General features: G+C 51.0%; 2 protein-coding genes across 2 annotated transcripts in view; both read left to right on the top strand.

Annotated features, from left to right (window-relative positions):
- Positions 1-276, top strand: part of SYMPK (symplekin) — a 36009-nt gene extending 35733 nt beyond the window's left edge. Inside the window, 1 exon segment of the mRNA XM_032613333.1 lies at positions 35-276. Coding sequence (XP_032469224.1) covers positions 35-172 — 138 coding nt within the window. The 3' untranslated portion in view covers positions 173-276.
- A 236-nt stretch (positions 277-512) lies between these two features.
- RSPH6A (radial spoke head 6 homolog A) lies at positions 513-15440 on the top strand. Its single transcript, XM_032613334.1, is given in 12 exon segments — positions 513-1253; positions 3696-3930; positions 9217-9255; positions 9257-9414; positions 9416-9575; positions 9577-9769; positions 9772-9899; positions 9901-9978; positions 11329-11383; positions 11386-11469; positions 12248-12365; positions 15162-15440. Coding segments are annotated over 12 exon segments (2145 nt in total). The 5' UTR covers positions 513-579; the 3' UTR covers positions 15385-15440.
- Positions 15441-16474: the final 1034 nt, after the last annotated feature.

A 16474-nucleotide genomic window follows, 5' to 3' on the forward strand; every position in this document is an offset into this window, starting at 1 on the left:
ACGCTTTGACCGCTCCCCATTTTCCTGTCACCAGGAAGCTGCAGCGGGCGGATTGATTTCAAAGGAAGAGCGGAGCCCCCAGACCCTCACCCTTGCCGGAGAAGACACCGTGAAGACTCCCAGCCCCACTGCTGAGGAAGCCGGGGAACCCGAGACCAAGGGGAACAGCTGACGGGGCTTGGTGGGGAAGGAGAGTGGGACTGGGAGCTCAGGGAGGCCTGGGAGGGGCTTGGCCGGCGGTGCTTTGCCTTTAAAAATTAAAAAGATCGCTGGTCTGGGGCAAGGGTGCAGTCTCTTCTCTGCCTCCGTGTCTGCTGTGGAATTGCGGAAGCTAGTGGGCGTGCCCTGGAGCTGCCTGGAAAACTGGAAGCCCTTCTGGCGTGCTGTTGCGCCTGCGCGGAAACCAGCTTCTTGGCCCCAGCGTCTCCGCGCGCCCTCCCCTAGTAACGGGTCGCCCCCTCCCTCCTTAGAAACCGGCACCGCTGGCCTAACGGCTGCCGGACACACACAAGCCGGGCGACTGGTCTGGCCTGCCTGTCTGCAAGCCTTCCTCCTAGAAGTCTGCGATCCCTTTGAACTATGGGAGACCTACCACCCGACCCTGAGCCCCCTCCTCAGCTGACCTCCAGCCGTAGGAATTCACAGGTCTCCGAGCGGCGGCGCAGTCGGGAACACTCTAGGCCCCAGCCCACAGCCCCTGAAGAGGTGCAGCAGATACCGCTTGACGCTCAGATCCTGCGCGGTAGTCAAGAGATGGTGTCGAACCAGATCAACCGGGGCTGGTCACAAGGGGCTAGTCTGACCCCAAATGAGAACTTTATTTTTCAGGCCGAGGAAGCCCAGCGGGGGGGCATTGAATACCCTTCCCTGAATACGGGCTTTCCCTCAGAGGTACAGGCCCAAACTTACTTGAGTGAAGGCAGGCTCCAGGCCAGCCACAACGCCAGCCTAATCCTGCAGCAGCTACAGCAGGACGAAGGCAACCTATTCCAGCAACTGGAGTCTGCCTACCAGGAGCCCCGGGCTGACCTCTTGGGCCAGTACACCAGGTACCACAGAGAAGACCTGCAGTTCAGCCAGGACACCCAGCATGGGCCCTACCTACGGGATGACCCTGCGCTCCAGTTCTCGCCCTCTGAGCTGGGCTTCATGCCCTTCAGTATGGAGGTGACTGAGCCAGAACCTCGAGAGCTGGCCGTGCAGAACGCCAAGGCCTACCTGCTGCAGACCAGCGTCGATTGCAACCTCAGCCTGTGAGAAGGGGGCCCCCGGAGTGGGTAGAGGGAGGGGCCCAGGCAGGGAGAAGCCCCAGGCAAGGCCCTGCCTCAGGCCTGGGGTCTCTCAGACGAGATTGCTCCTCATTGAGAACCAGCGACCACTCTGGGGGCCTCTAACTCAGCTTAGGAGTCGGGGAATAAATAATAACAATAGCTAGCATTTACTTACCAGACACTGTGCCAGTACTTCACACAGAAACATCTGGTTCTCATGGCTGAGATTCGTACATCTTTTGTTCCTGTCTTACAGGAGAGGAAACAGGCACAGAGGAATTAGGTCCCATATCCAAAATAACACAGCTAAGATGTGGCAGAGCCTGGATTTCAACACAAGTGATTTGGCTCCTGAGGCCCTTTTATCCACTAAAATTTCCTGCCTGAGGAAGGCACTTGCCAAGGCCACTTAGCTGCAGTCATAATACACCTCTCAGCCCCCTATCACATCCTCATGAAGCTGACACTCTAGTGGGAGAGCAGACAATAAATATAATAAGGTATAAGGTGATGATAAGAGCTAAGGTGAGCAATAAGGCAGAGTAAGGGGGATAGGGACGGGATATTAAATAGTGTGAGGTCAGGGAAGGCCTCTCTGAGGAAGTGACACTTGATCAGGGACCTGAGGAGGTAAGGGAGAGCATCTTGCAGGTAATTGAAGGGAGAGTCATCCAGATATAGAACACAGTGAGCTTCAAGGCTTTGAAGCTTGCCGTGTTTGAGGAACAGCGAGGAGGCTGGTGTGACTGGAACCAAGGGAGGAAGAGAGGAGGTGAGAGAAGAAGAGTTTGAAGTAACAGGTCTTGCTAAAGCACAAAGCTGACTCCCATTCCTCCTATGCTCCGAGCCTGCTGTGGCTCACCAGTGCCCTCAGGAGAAGGTTCAGGCTCCTCATAACAGCCTTCAAGGCCCTATATGATTCAGCCCCTTCTCCCTCTTCAAACTTCATCTTTAGTCAGCTCCTACCTCAGATCCTAGAATCTAGTCAAAATTAACCTCCAGCTCTTCCCCAATAGTACCCAGCCCTCAGGAGCTTCAAGGTCCCTTATTGTAAAGCCCTGGCCAAAGTCTCACTCCTCTTTACCCTTCCCAATTCAACGATGGCCCTCCACCACACCCAGGACTGCTGCCAAAGGGTTTGCACACTGAAGAGGGCTAGACATACATGTTTTGAAATCAGGCCAAACTGGTTTTAAATCCTGGCTGTGTTACCACTGTGTGACCTCATGACCTCAACTTTTCTAAGTCTCAGTTTCCTCATCTGGAGAGTGGAGATCGTAATTGTTCCTCAGATGTATGACTGTGGTGAGAATTCAACGTTGCTCTCAAGTGCCCAGCACAGTGCCTGACTCGGGTGATTGGAAGCCATGATGATACTGTTATCACTCCGGCCTCCTTTCCTCCCACAACCCCTCTTCCTCACTCTACTCCAGACCTCCTCAGTGTTCCTCCAACATGCCAGGCACACCCTCAGCTCAAGGCCTTTGCACTCCATTCTCAACCATATCATCTGCAAACCATGACAGTTTTGCTTCTTCCTTTCTAATTCTTTTACCTTTTTCATGTCGGATTGCATTGGCTGGGACCTGCAGTGCAGTATTATATAGACGTGGTGAAAGAAGGCATCTTCATTTCCAATCTCATGGGAGAAATATTCAGTCTTTTACCATTACGTTTTGGTGTGTGCTGCAGGTTACTTGTGGCGCCCCTTTATAAGATTATAAAATATTACATTCTGTTCCTAGTTTGCTAGGTTTTAAAAAATTATGAATGGGTGTTGAATGTTATCAGTTTCTCTGCACCTATTGAGGTGATCTTACATATCTCCGTTAACATGTTAATATGCTGAATTATTTTTTTCCTGTTTTTCTAATATCAGTTCAGTCTTGCATCCCTGTTCTTAACCAAATTTAATCGTGGTGTGTCATCCTTTTGAGAATGCTGGATGTCACTTGCTAATATTTTGCTTAGGATTTCAGCATCTATATTTCTAAAAGAGAATGACATGGAATTTCCTTTCTCCTAGTTTCCTTGTGTTTTGATATTAAGATTATGTTAGACTCATAAAATGTCTCAGGGCCTATGCATATGCTGTTCCCTCTGACTGAAATACTCTTCCTTCCAATATTCGCATGGTATGCCCCCTCCCTGGCCTCCCTATTTAAAATTGTAAATCACCTCCTATCCCTGGCATTCCCAGTCCCCATTCCCTGCTTTATTTGTCTCCGTATAAATTACCACCCCCAACACACTATATATTTTGCACATTCGGTTAATATGTCTCCATCACCAGACCATCAGCTCCACAAGGGCAGGGACCTTTTCTCTTCCCTGTGTCCCCAGAGCCAGGCACAGGGCCAGAAACACAGCAACAAGCTCAGTAAGCTGAGTCCCCCACCTCCCATTCCCCTCTCCCGGAGGCAGGTATGAGCACCTGGTGAACCTGCTGACCAAGATCCTGAACCAGCGGCCCGAGGACCCCTTGTTTCTCCTGGAGTCGTTGAACCGCACTACTCAGTGGGAGTGGTTCCACCCCAAGTTGGACACGCTTCGGGACGACCCGGAGATGCAGACCACCTACGAGATGGCCGAGAGGCAGAAGGCGCTGTTCGGCCAGAGCGGCGGCAGCGAGGGCGAACAGGAGATGGAGGAGGAGGCAGTGAGTGAACCGGTGGGGAAGAGCGGTGGTAGCCCGGGTTTAGGCACAGCTCCTGCTAATGCCTGGAGGGGAGGGAGCACACAGCACCACCCAGAAACACACGCGATTTCAGTCCAGAGTGTGGGTCGGGGACCAGGTCACAGAGGTCCTTGAACGCCAGGCTAAGGGGCTTGGGCTTTCTCCTGAGACCACTGGGGCGCCGTGGGAGGGTTTGAAGCAGAGGAAAGGTTGGACAGCTCTGCTTTGTAGAAAGCTGACTCCAGCGCCACATGGAGGTGGAGGCTGATTTCTCCTACCATCCCTTACTCCTTTCTGCAAATAATTGCTCTGTGGATGTTTTCTGTGAAACCCACTGACTCCTGGAGTCTCTCAACACTGAATTTGCCTCCTATCCCCGGGACTCAGTTTCCTCTTTTGCAAGTTGAGACCCGCTGAGAACTCTTCCACCCATGATTGATGAACATTCTACTATCCTCAGAATATTTAATTCCACGATTCTGTTTCCAGCATTGGACGACGGCTTAAAATTTGGCTGAAATGTTCTTTCACTCGTTTAAGAAACATTTGTTGAGAACTCTGTTTATCATAATTCTGACACCTCCTAGCCTCCCCCCCGCCCCCCCCCCCGCCCCCGCCACCAACCCCGGCTAAGAGCTTTAGGAGCATGGGCTCGTTTCCTCCCTGAAACAACCTTGTAAGGCAAGTGCCATTTATTATTCCTATTTGTGGAGGAAGGACTTAGAGGGCTCGAAACTAGAAAAGACAGGACTAGGAAGGCAGGACCATGTCCTCCAAAGCCCGGGCTATCACCTCTGCCATCTCTGCTGATGCTGTTGGTCTGTGCTCACGTTTTATGCTTCTGAAATTCTAGGATTCTGGCGACAGTGGGTGGGATAGTGAGAGAACTGGAAACGACAATCTGACCAAGGAATGAGCCCTTCCTTGGGTGAGCAGAGCGCAGGTCGGAGTCCAAGTCTTAGACGTGAGGAACATTCTTTTTTTTTTTTTTTTTGGAACAGTCTTACCTGAGAATATGGTTTTAAATTTCAGATCAGCAGTCTCTCCTTGGGAGGCCGCACCCCCTTAGAACTGCACCCTTCCTCCCCCACACCTCCAGGTCGCACCCCTATCTAACGCAAGTCCCTGTCGGCCCCGCCTCCTTAGAACGCTGTGCCTCTAGAGGCTCCACTCGCTTAGAATTCCACAGCCCGTGAGGCTCTGCCCCCTTAAAATTCAATCCTGAGAGAGGCTTCGTCCTCTTCGAACGCTTGGTCCCTAGAGGTCCCATCCCCTTAGAACTTGGAGCTGGAGGTTTTTTGGTTTTGGTTTTGGTTTTGGTTTCAAGGTTTTTTGGGGGGTTTTTTTTGAGCTGGAGTTTTTAATATGACGAGGTCTGTAGGAGGGCAAAATTGTGGGCGTTTGTGGCCTGTGCATGTTTCTAGGAAGAGACTCAAATCCATGATTCAGCATTTTGTATTTGTTTTTCTGTCTGAGGGGAGGAAGGGCTCTCATTTCTCTCATTTTCTGTTTCTTCCAAATGCAAAGAATTTCTGTTTCTTCCATGCTCCCCAACAGCATTTATGGAAAAATCCATCCTTTCTCCTGCTTTGAAAATGCCACCTCTACCATTTATTTACACCGGCACGGACTCCAGTCTGTTTCTGGAGTCTCTATTTAGTGCCTTGCTCTGTAGATGGCTTTCTGCCCTGGGACTCTCCTGCTTGTTGTGTACAACCGCTGCATAGCAGGTTTGGCTGTTTGGTAGCATAAGACTCCCCATCACAGCACCTCTGTTTTGAAAAGTTCCTGACTATCCTCACATTTATAGTTTTGTTTTGTTTTGTTTTTTTGCGGTACGCGGGCCTCTCACTGTTGTGGCCTCTTCCCGTGCGGAGCACAGGCCCCGGACGCGCAGGCTCAGCGGCCATGGCTCACGGGCCCAGCCGCTCCGCGGCACGTGGGATCTTCCCGGACCGGGGCACGAACCCAAGTCCCCTGCATCGGCAGGCGGACTCTCAACCACTGCGCCACCAGGGAAGCCCACATTTATAGTTTTAAACTAACTTTAGTGTTATTCTTATACTTGTTTGGCCAACACAGATCACTTTAAGACAGGAAATAGGTTGTCGCAGAAATGAAGACAAGTGGATTAGACGAGTTAGTTTTTCTCACACCTAATAGGTGCAAGCAGTCTAGAGCTGGTAAGTTTGGCTCCCCAGTGAAGGGGCACTGAGGGCTTTCTTCCCTCATCCCTCCCCTCCACTCCACCCAAACCAAGAAAGCCGTTTTCAGCATCATAGAAGCCTGGTTATAAATCCTATTTCTGGGGATATTCCCTGGCAGTTCCAGTGGTTAAGACTCCATTTCCACTGCAGGGGGCTCAGGTTAGATCCCTGGTCAGGGAACTAAGATCCCACATGCCACGTGGCATGACCAAAACATAAGAAAAATAAATTCCCTTCCTTCCTTCCTTCCTTCCTTCCTTCCTTCCTTCCTTCCTCCATTCCTTCCTCCCTTCCTCCCTCCCTCCCTCCCTCCCTCCCCTCCCCTCCCTTCCCTCCCTTCCTTCCTCCTTCCTTTCTTTCTTCTTTTCTTCTTCTTTTCTTTCTTTCTTTTTTTTGGCTGAGCCGTGTGGCTTGCGGGATTGTGGATATTAGTCCCCAATCAGGGATTGAACCCAGGCCACAGCAGTGGAAGCGCTAAGTCCTAACCACTGGACTACCAGGGAATTCCCTCTCCCTTTATTTTTTTTAAACAAGGGGAGCAAGGGAATTCCCTGGCTGTCCAGTGGTCAGGACTCTGCCCTTTCACTGCTGAAGGTACAGGTTCAATCCCTGCTTGGGGAACTAAGATCCCGCAAGCCATGCAGTGTGGCCCTCCAAATAAATAAATACATACATCAATCAATCAGGGGAGCAAAAGTTTCCCAGGAACACCTCAGAAAACCTCTGCTTGCATCTTATTGGCCAGATTGGGTCACATAACTATCCCTTGACTGCAAGGGGTTCTGGAAAGTGACTGTGGAGAAGGCAAGCAGTGGAGAAGGGGGTTGAAGGATGGTGCCATCTGCCGTCAAACCCAAGGGACAGGAATGTAGCTGGGCCCCAGGCCAAGCTGGTATTCAGGGATCTCAGTGCCCATATCTCACCTCTGCCTCCTCTCTCTCCCCTACCTCCTCACACAGCAGCATCAGCTGCCCCACAGTTCCTGAATTTTTTTTTTTTAATTCATCTACTTGCCACTAGGAAATCTTTTCTCCCCAGATCATAGATAGGATCTTCCTGGAAACTGGGAGAAAGAAAGAGGAAGGAAGATTCTGACCATAGTTAATAGAGGAATTAAGGAGTAGGGACTAAGATATATGACCTCTGGAGGCAGACCAACCCGGGTTTAAACCCAGCCATCCCAAAGAAGTAATTTCTAGGCAGGAGACTCAGATGTACTTTCTCTCCACCCAGTTACAAATTGCAGAGGTAGAGAAGGAGAGCCTGATCTGCCACTTTGGAGCAGTTGTCCTCACTTGCTCCAATCACCAGTGGCCAGAAGGCCAGGTGATATCATTTAATCACGGTTGGTGAGGCCCACTCCATTGCCAAGTGGGTGGAAGACATTACCAGAAAGAGGGTGATGGCCATCGGCTCATGGGCCAGGCACACACCCCAAAGAGAGTTTTCTATGCTCATTCCCTTATCTTCCCTGCTGGCAGCACAGTGAGTCTTGGGATTAAGTTTTGACCCTGTCCCCAAGTTGCTGGTGTCAATATCAATTAGGCAGACAAGCTTTATTTATTTATTTGGTTGCATGGGGTCTTAGTTGTGGCAGGCAGGCTCCTTAATTGCAGCTCCAGGAATCCTTAGTGCGGCTCGCCGGCTCCTTTAATTGTGGCATGTGGGCTCCTTAGTTGTGGCATGTGAACCCTTGGTTGTGGCATGCATGTGGGATCTAGTTCCCTGACCAGGGATCAAACCCGGGCCCCCTGCATTGGGAGCACGGGGTCTTATCCACTGTGCCACCAGGGAAGTCCCCTAGGAGACAAGCTTTTGCACTGCGTTTAAGATAGAGGACAGGGAATCCCTGGCGTTCCAGTGGTTAGGACTTCACACTTCCACTGCACGGGGCGTGGGTTCAATCCCTGGTCGGGGACCTAAGATCCCACAAGCTGGACTGCATGACAAAAAGGAAAAAAAAAGATTGAGGGCAGCTGCCAGAATCCCTTTCAAAATAACAATTCTCCTCCTATAGAGTATTAGTCAGGGCGTGCCGTTTCAAGCTGAGGTAACAAACAGCCTGGGCTTCCCTGTGGCGCAGGTGTTAAGAATCTGCCTGCCAATGCAGGGGACATGGGTTGAACCCTGGTCTGGGAAGATCCCACATCCCGCAAGCAACTAATCCCGTGTGCCACAGCTACTGAGCCTGCGCTCTAGAGCCCGCAAGCCACAACTACTGAAGCCCCATGATCTGCAACAAGAGAAGCCACTGCAATGAGAAGCCCAGGCACCACAAGGAAAAGTAGCCCCCGCTCGCTGCAACCAGAGAAAAGCCCGCATGCAGCAACGAAGACCCAATGCAGCCAAAAAATAAAATAGAATCAATAAACATTAAAAAAAAAAAACAAACAGCCAAACAATCTCAGTGACTTAACACCACACAGTTTATTTCTCACACTACCTCGCCCATCCAGGCTTGGCAAGGGGGCTTGGCTTATCAGACACTTGAGCTGGAGGGTGATGGAAGTGCACTGTAACACAGGCTTCCACAGTTGCAGAGCAGGAAAAGAAGGCAGAGCAAAACGCACATTGCTTCTTACAGCTCCTGCCTGGGTATGTATGACCTGTGTCCCTTTCACTGCCGTTTCAAGTGGTCAGAACAAGTGACATGGCCACTCCTGAGTGCAGTGGGGTGGGGGTGGGAACGTATAATCCTCCCGTGGACAGGAACTTCAGGCATTTGTGAACAGCAAAGCATGTCTGGCAGGCATAGGAAGAGGATGCAATAATTGTTCCTTTTAACACTGTGTTGTTCACAAATGGAGCTTGTAAGAAATGGGAACGCAGTGTATACCTGTAGGAGAAACCTCAGGATGCTTGGCCCCAACCCTTTTACATCCACTGTACAATTTAGGCATCTTCGTTCCTTGGCACACTTACCCCTACATCTCAGTGGCCAGAAACGGTGGCATGAGCAACTGGGTTACAGAGTCGTTTCACTCTGTAGACTCTAGAAAAGTCAGGCTGGGAAGCAGGGCTTCAGCCTGGTTCCCTCTGCCTTCCGCCCCGCCCTCTGCAGGCTGGGACTGCTGTGCCCAACATCATGGAGAAGGCCTTCCTACCTCGAGCAGGCCGGCGTGGGCCTGAGCTCAGACGAGAGCTTCCGCATCTTCATGGCCCTGAAGCAGCTAGTGGGACAGCAGCCCATCCACACCTGCCGCTTCTGGGGCAAGATCCTGGGGCTCAGTCGCAGCTACCTGGTGGCTGAGGTGGAATTCCGGTGAGGACGAGGAGGAGGTGGAGGAGATGATGGAGGGCGGCGAGGTCACGGAGGCGCACGGCGAGGAGGAGAGCGACGAGGGCGACGAGGGCGAGGAGAAGGCCACCGACGTCATCCCCAAGCCCACGTGGAAGCCGCCGCCCGTCGTCCCCAAGGAAAGAGAGCCGAAACGGTGCCAACAAGTACCTGTATTTCGTGTGCAACGAGCCGGGCCAGCCGTGGGTGAGGCTGCCCCACGTCACGCCGATCCAGATCGTGCAGGCCCGCAAGATCAAGAAGTTCTTCACTGGCTTCCTGGACACACCGGTCATCAGCTACCCGCCCTTCCCGGGCAACGAGGCCAACTACCTGCGGGCCAGATCGCCCGCATCTCAGCCGCCACACACATCAGCCCCCTCGGCTTCTACCAGTTCAGCGAGGAGGAGGGCGACGAGGAGGAGGAGGGCGGTGCCAGGCACGACTCTTACGAGGAGAACCCCGAACTTTGAGGGCATCCCAGTCCTCGAGTTGGTGGACTCCATGGCCAACTGGGTTCATCATACGCAACACATCCTGCCACAGGTGAGGGCCAGACTCCAGCCTCCCCGCGGGTCGTAGCGCCAGGTGTGACTCCAAAATAAGACAGCAAGCACCTGCTCGGCCGCTAGGCCTCGTGCTCAGTAACATTCATTCATCCATTCCTTCGTTCATTCAACAGATACTGGTTGACAGTTGCCTGTCAGAAACCTTTGGGGCCAGAGGCACCTTGGAATTATGAATGTTTTCCGATTTTAAAAAGGTGACAGGAATTCCCCCAGTGGTCCAGTGGTTTGGACTCAGTGCTTTCACTTCCGGAGGGGGGTGGCCCTGGTTTGATCCCTGGTCAGGGAACTGAGATCCCACAAGGACTCCTGGTGCGGCCAAAAAAACAGTACTTACAAAAATAAAAGTACTTTAAAAAAATCAATAAAAATAAAGGTGACACACACTAAAAAAGTGACACGGTGCACACACTACGTATTACACAACATCTCAAGCAGGGGGCTGGGGCTGCAGCCTGTATTCAAAGGCGTCATTATTTCTGCAGCAAAACTGAAGAGCTTCCGATCACTCAGGTCAGGGTTTCTGCCAAATGACTTACGGAAAAACTTTTTGGTTTTCAAAGCTTTTCAGATTTCGGAATTGTGGATAAGAGATGGTGGACCTGCATTTATTGAATGCCTAGTGTGTCTGAACTTTACATACATTTATTCACTCAAGGCAGCACCTGCTGTGTGCTAGGAACTTTTTATTCATTCATTTATTCAATAAACATTGATTGACTCCACAATGTTTTATTGAATCCAGATAACTGCTTCTGAGATGGGTACAATGGTCATTCGCATGTCATAGTTGCTGAAACTGAAGTCTGCTGTATGCTCTGCACTTAGGTTCACTCATTCATTCAACAAACATTTATTGCTCTTCAGTACCTCCTGCAACCCAGCAACAATCCAATGAGAGAGGCGCCCATGACACCCCCATTTCACAGATGAGCAAACAGAAGATCATTTGGGCTGCCAAATGTCAACTCCACAAGGGCAGACATTGGGGGTGGTCTCTTTTCTCAAGGACACATATCCAGCACTGAGAGCAGTGCCTGTATATGGTAGGTGCTCCTTAAAATATACAGTAAATGAATGGATGAATGGATGCACAAATGGAGGCCACAGAACCTGAGAGAGGCAGGAGTCCCCATCTCACTGCTGCAGCTCTCAGCCCATTCTCCCCTCACCTCCTACCTGTGCGACTAACCTTGTCCTTCTACCCACTTCTGGGTCCCTGAGAACAGGACCCGTCCCCAGTATGCTTGCCTGGTCCTTCACCTCCTCCCAGAGTACAGGCCGGACTCTGTGCCCTGGGGGTAGCACCTGACCTCCTCCCCACCTCCAGGGCCGCTGCACTTGGGTGAACCCTTTGCAGAAGACGGAGGAGGAGGAGCTGGGGGAGGAGAAGAGAAAGCAGATGAGGGGATAGACGAGGCGGGGCAGGAGGTCGGGCCCCCGCTGCTGACGCCACTCTCAGAAGATGCAGGTAACAGCCCCCACTCACACACAGCTCTGGTGGAGACTGGGAGAAAGGGAGGGGCAGCGAGACTGGTGGCGGGGGGCACCTCTGTGAGCTTTGGTTGTGTTCTCATCTATAAAATGGGCATCCCATGGGGTTATAGGAATGTGTCCATCTTGTGAACCTTGTCTGGCACGTGGCAATGGTCCAGATGGTGAGATATGGTCTTTCGAGTCCCATATGGGTTTGGGGAGGGGGAGAGATAGCTAGGAGGCCTCCCCAGAGGAGGCAGGACTTGAGCTGGATTTTGGAAGACTGGACAAGAATTTCCTGAGGTGGGGATCTCAGGCATCTGAAGGAAGAAAGGAGAGGCTGAGAGTGGGCGAGTGAACAGAGTCTGGATGTGGACCCTGATTTCCATGAGCCTGGAGCCTGTGCCCTGTCCTCTGATCCCTGGTCCCAAACTGATGGCCAACCTTGAAGGAGAATCACAGTAGCTCCCCTGTCAGGGCCTCAGGGCTCACTGCCACCCTACAAAGGAGGTGAGATAAGTGCCTCCTTTCCCGGGTGCGGTCACTGAGGCTCAGACAGGAGTAGTGGCTTCCTAGGGCCACACAGTGAGAGTGTGGTCAGAGCCAGGGTTCAAACACTGAAGCCAATGCTGTTGGCCCCACAGGCTCTTCCTTGTCCTCCCTCTTTTGCTCCCTCTCTTCCTCCTCTCTACCTTCCCTCCAGGGGGCTGTGCAGGGCAGGGGGAGCTGCAGCCTAGCCTCTGACATCCCTGGTGCTCTCTGCTCCCCCACAGAAATCATGCACATGTCACCCTGGACCGCCCGCCTGTCCTGCAGCCTCAGCCCACAGTACTCCGTGGCTGTCGTGCGCTCCAATCTCTGGCCAGGGGCCTATGCCTACGCCAGTGGCAAGTAGGTCTTCTCCTAGTGCCTCCCAGCAGAGGGCGCTGCTACAACGTCATCAGAGCCAGGCCGGGTGGGGCAACTCAACCAGGGTGGGCAGAGATTGGGACAGCTCCCTTCAGGAAACCCCAGGGGCTAACCTCCTCACTCAGCTCCCAGGGGTCCCACTAGGGCAAAAATTAGAAATCCCATACCAAGTGTGTGAGCCCCTGGGATGAAACAATGGCAGGTCAGGAAAGGGAAGGGACTCAGGGATCACACTGCCTGTGCAGTATTCAAACGTGGATACCTTGGCCCCCTTGGCTCAGGCTTTCCTGCTGTCTGAGGCATGGAGCCAGACAGGACTCAGATGTCCCCTTTGGGGTGGCCTTGATGGGCAGAGTCTCATTTCTGGGGAAGCTAACTCCTTCCCTGGGCGTCCTCCACAGTTCTTCCAATATGAAGGATCTTTTCTCTAAGGGCACAGATCTTCCCCACCAGGATCCCCCACCAGCTGTTCCCAAAAGATTGGCAGGTGGAGGTCACTCCCACATCCTCCCACCTCGGCTACACACTCGAGACAAGTCCCTCAGCCTCTCACCAGGCACCATCCCAGCTTTTCCACTAGAGAGCGTAGCCTGCAGCCACAGGGCATGCAGTCACCGGCTCTGTCCAGCAGATGGCATGACGGTTTTTCATAGCTTTTCCTTCTCCATATCAGTGAATAGCCTGCATTGTATTCGATGCTATGCTTCACAGTCAAGGTGGGATTTTACATCATCTTGACAATTTAACCACATTCTTGACAATTTCTTTTTCGCCTCCAGAAGCATGGAAGAGGTATGCTTGCTTTTGCCAGAGCCCTTCTTCTGGCCACACCCTAACTTGCCAGCATCCCTCTGAAAGCAAAGGATCCAAACTTGGAGCTCCACTCACCCACCCATCCTCCAACCCCCACTTACCCAACCACCCATCCACCCTCCCATCCACCACCCAACCATGCATCCATCTCGCCACTTTTCTTCTTTATAAAAGACTCTTGAATGTCACCGTTTACCAGCTGTACGCTGGGCCCCAAGTACTTTGTTGAAAAAGCAGATATGGATCCTACTCTGGGAGCAGGCAGAGGAAGCATAGGTGTTAGCTGTATGTACATCGAGCCTCACCCTCCCTCACCCCCTTACCCCCATGAAATATCCTGTTACAAACTAAGAGAAGTACCACTAGGGAGAGTGGAGGGACCAATGACAGCTCATACCTGTCATGTCTTGAGGGGATCAAGGAAGGATTCAAGGCTGAGAAAAGCAGCCTTGATCGGAAATCTTTGGGTGAAAAAAAGAAGTAACTAGGGGAAAAGCAGGCAGAAGGACATTCTAGACTAGAGCTTCCCAAACTGTGAATGGGTAGGACTCACCAGGGGCTCTGGTTAAAGCTCAGGTTCTGATCGCCTGGGTCTGGTTTGGAGCACAAGACTCTGCCTTCCTAGCAAGCACAACCTCCTGGGTGAGGCTGCTGGTTCCTGGACCCAGGAACCAGGGCTGGCAGAGGTCAGGGGCTTCCAAGGAAGCGGTGTATTTGAAGGCTCCGAGGAAGACCCGGAGGAAAATGATTCTCGAGGGAAGAGCAAGGTTATGAAAATAAGGTCAAATCCAAACTGCTCCCCGTGGCAAACTCTCTGCTTCTCTCCCTGTCTCTTAGTCCGCTCCCTTTCCCCCCATCTACTCCTCTTTCCTTCTCCCATTAAAATTCTGGGGAGAGGTGAATTGGTGGGCCTGGGATGCAACCAATTATGCTCTTGTTTATTGTCAGTCTCCTCTCTCTAGAATGTAGGCACCACAGCAGGGATTCTTGTCTAATTTGTTCACTGCTAGGTTCCCATATCTAGACCAGTGCTGGTCAATATAAACAAAATTTTAATAATGTATTTAACCCCAAATATCCTAAATATTCTCATTACAACATGAAATCAATAATGTAAAAATTATTAACGAGCTAGTTTACACTCTTTTTTTCATACTAAATCTTCAGAATCTGGGGTGAAGTTTACACTCACAGTACATCTCAATTCGGGTACTAAATTTTCATCAGAAATACTTGACCTGAAAAAAAAAAAAAAAAGAAATACTTGACCTGTACTCAGATTTCACAACACGTACAGTTGAAAAAGTAGATTCGTGTACCCAGGTTGTCCCAGACATACTTAGATGTCTTCCAATAAATGAAGTATCAGTTTTATTGTTTAAATTTAAGTTAATTAAAATTAATTAAAATTAAATAAAATCCTCTCCAACAACAGTAGAACACACATTCTTTTCAATTGTGTACAGAACATTCTCCAGGATAGACCAAATGCTAAGCCATAAAACAAGTCTCAATAAATTTAAAAGGATTGATCATATAAAATTTCTTCTCTTACCACACTGGAATGAAATTAGAAATCAGTAAAAGAAGGAAATGTGGGAAATTCACAGGTATGTAGAAATTAAACCACAGAGTCCTAAATAATCAATGGGTCAAAGAAGAATCCACAAGTGAAATTTGAAAATTAAATAAAATTAGAAATTCAGTTCTTCAGTCTCACCACATTTCAGGTACCCAACAGCTACATGTGCTGTTAGACAGTGTGGCTCTAGACAAGACCTGGCACTTAGTAAGTGCTAAGTGAATACTGAAAGAACCAATGAACAGAGAAACCTGGTGAGCACATTCCACTCTACCACACATAACTTTGCAGGCATGCCATGCCTAGGCTGGGTCCCACCTTTAACAATAGTCCAGGCTGGGGTCTTTGAGGGAGGATTTCCCAGCATCTCTCTGCCCCTCCAGGAAGTTTGAGAACATCTACATCGGCTGGGGCCACAAGTACAGTCCTGAGAATTTCAACCCGTCCCTGCCAGCCCCTGTTCAGCAAGAGTACCCCAGCGGCCCGGAGATCGTGGAGATGAGCGACCCCACGGTGGAGGAGGAGCAGGCCCTGGCAGCCGCGGAGGAAGAGGAAGAGGAAGAGGAGGAAGAGGAGGAAGAGGAGGATGAGGGCCAGGATGACTGAGGCCCCATAGCCCCCTTCCTCAAGCAGGTAGATAGCAGGTTTTCCCTTATACACAGTTTTAGCTTGGTTTTTTTTCATTGTTGGTTTGCTTCCTGCCCCTAGAGGGCAGTGGTAGAAGAGGAAGGCAGCTGATCTAAATAAAATTTCCTCAGGGCATTCCAGCCGAGTCACTCATTCATTTGTTCACCACATTTGTTGACATGGCCTCCAAGTCAGGACAGTGGCACTTTGCTAGGAACACAGACATTGCCCGGCATAGTCTCTCCCATCTGTTCATTTATTCATTCATTGGGCCATCAAACAACTCTTGAAGTGCCCCCGGTCAACCCAGCCCTGTGCTGGGAACACAGCGTTGACCCAGTGGCCCCAGATCTGCTTTCCAGGGGCTCACACTCTACAGGAGAGACAGACACATTCCCTAGGCAATGACAACCCAGATAGGGGAGCCCAGAGGACTGACAGAGCTCCTGAGCTGGCTCATAAATGGTCAAAAACAGAGTGGTAGGCCATTCCAAGCAGAGGGAACAGGGCATTCAAAGACCCAAGGGCAAAAGAGAGTGTGTTGTGTTGGGGTAGATTCTCAAACCTCATTTTTGGGATATGGTGTGAGGAGTCAGTGGTGAGAAATGAGGCTGGAAAGAGAGGTTGGCAGGAACAGATTACCCAGGGCTGAACTTTGTCCTGAGAACCCTAGGGAGGCCACAGATGGGCTTTGAACAGGGCAGGGTCCTGATCATTATCATTCTTTAGAAAGACCTCTCTAGATGCCAAGTGGAGGGCAGATAGAGGGGTGAGACAGGAGTCTGGGAGAGCAGAGACAAGGCTCATACAGGGAGGGCCCAAGCAGGAGAGGAGTTTAGACCAGGGCTGCACAGAGGAATGGACTGGAACAGAGGAATTCAGGTGACAGAATGCAAAAGACTTGGGGACTGGAATCAGGGAGTGAAGGGAAATGGCAGAAGTCTAGGGAGACACTGAGTTCTGCAGCCTGGTGACTGGAGGGAATGTCAGTGCCAGCCCTAAAATGAGGACACAGGAGAGGAGCAGGATTTGGAGTAAGATGTCAATTTTTTTTTTTTTTGCGGTACAT

This window comes from Phocoena sinus, chromosome 19 (assembly GCF_008692025.1).
Source record: "Phocoena sinus isolate mPhoSin1 chromosome 19, mPhoSin1.pri, whole genome shotgun sequence".
Taxonomy (NCBI): domain Eukaryota; kingdom Metazoa; phylum Chordata; class Mammalia; order Artiodactyla; family Phocoenidae; genus Phocoena; species Phocoena sinus.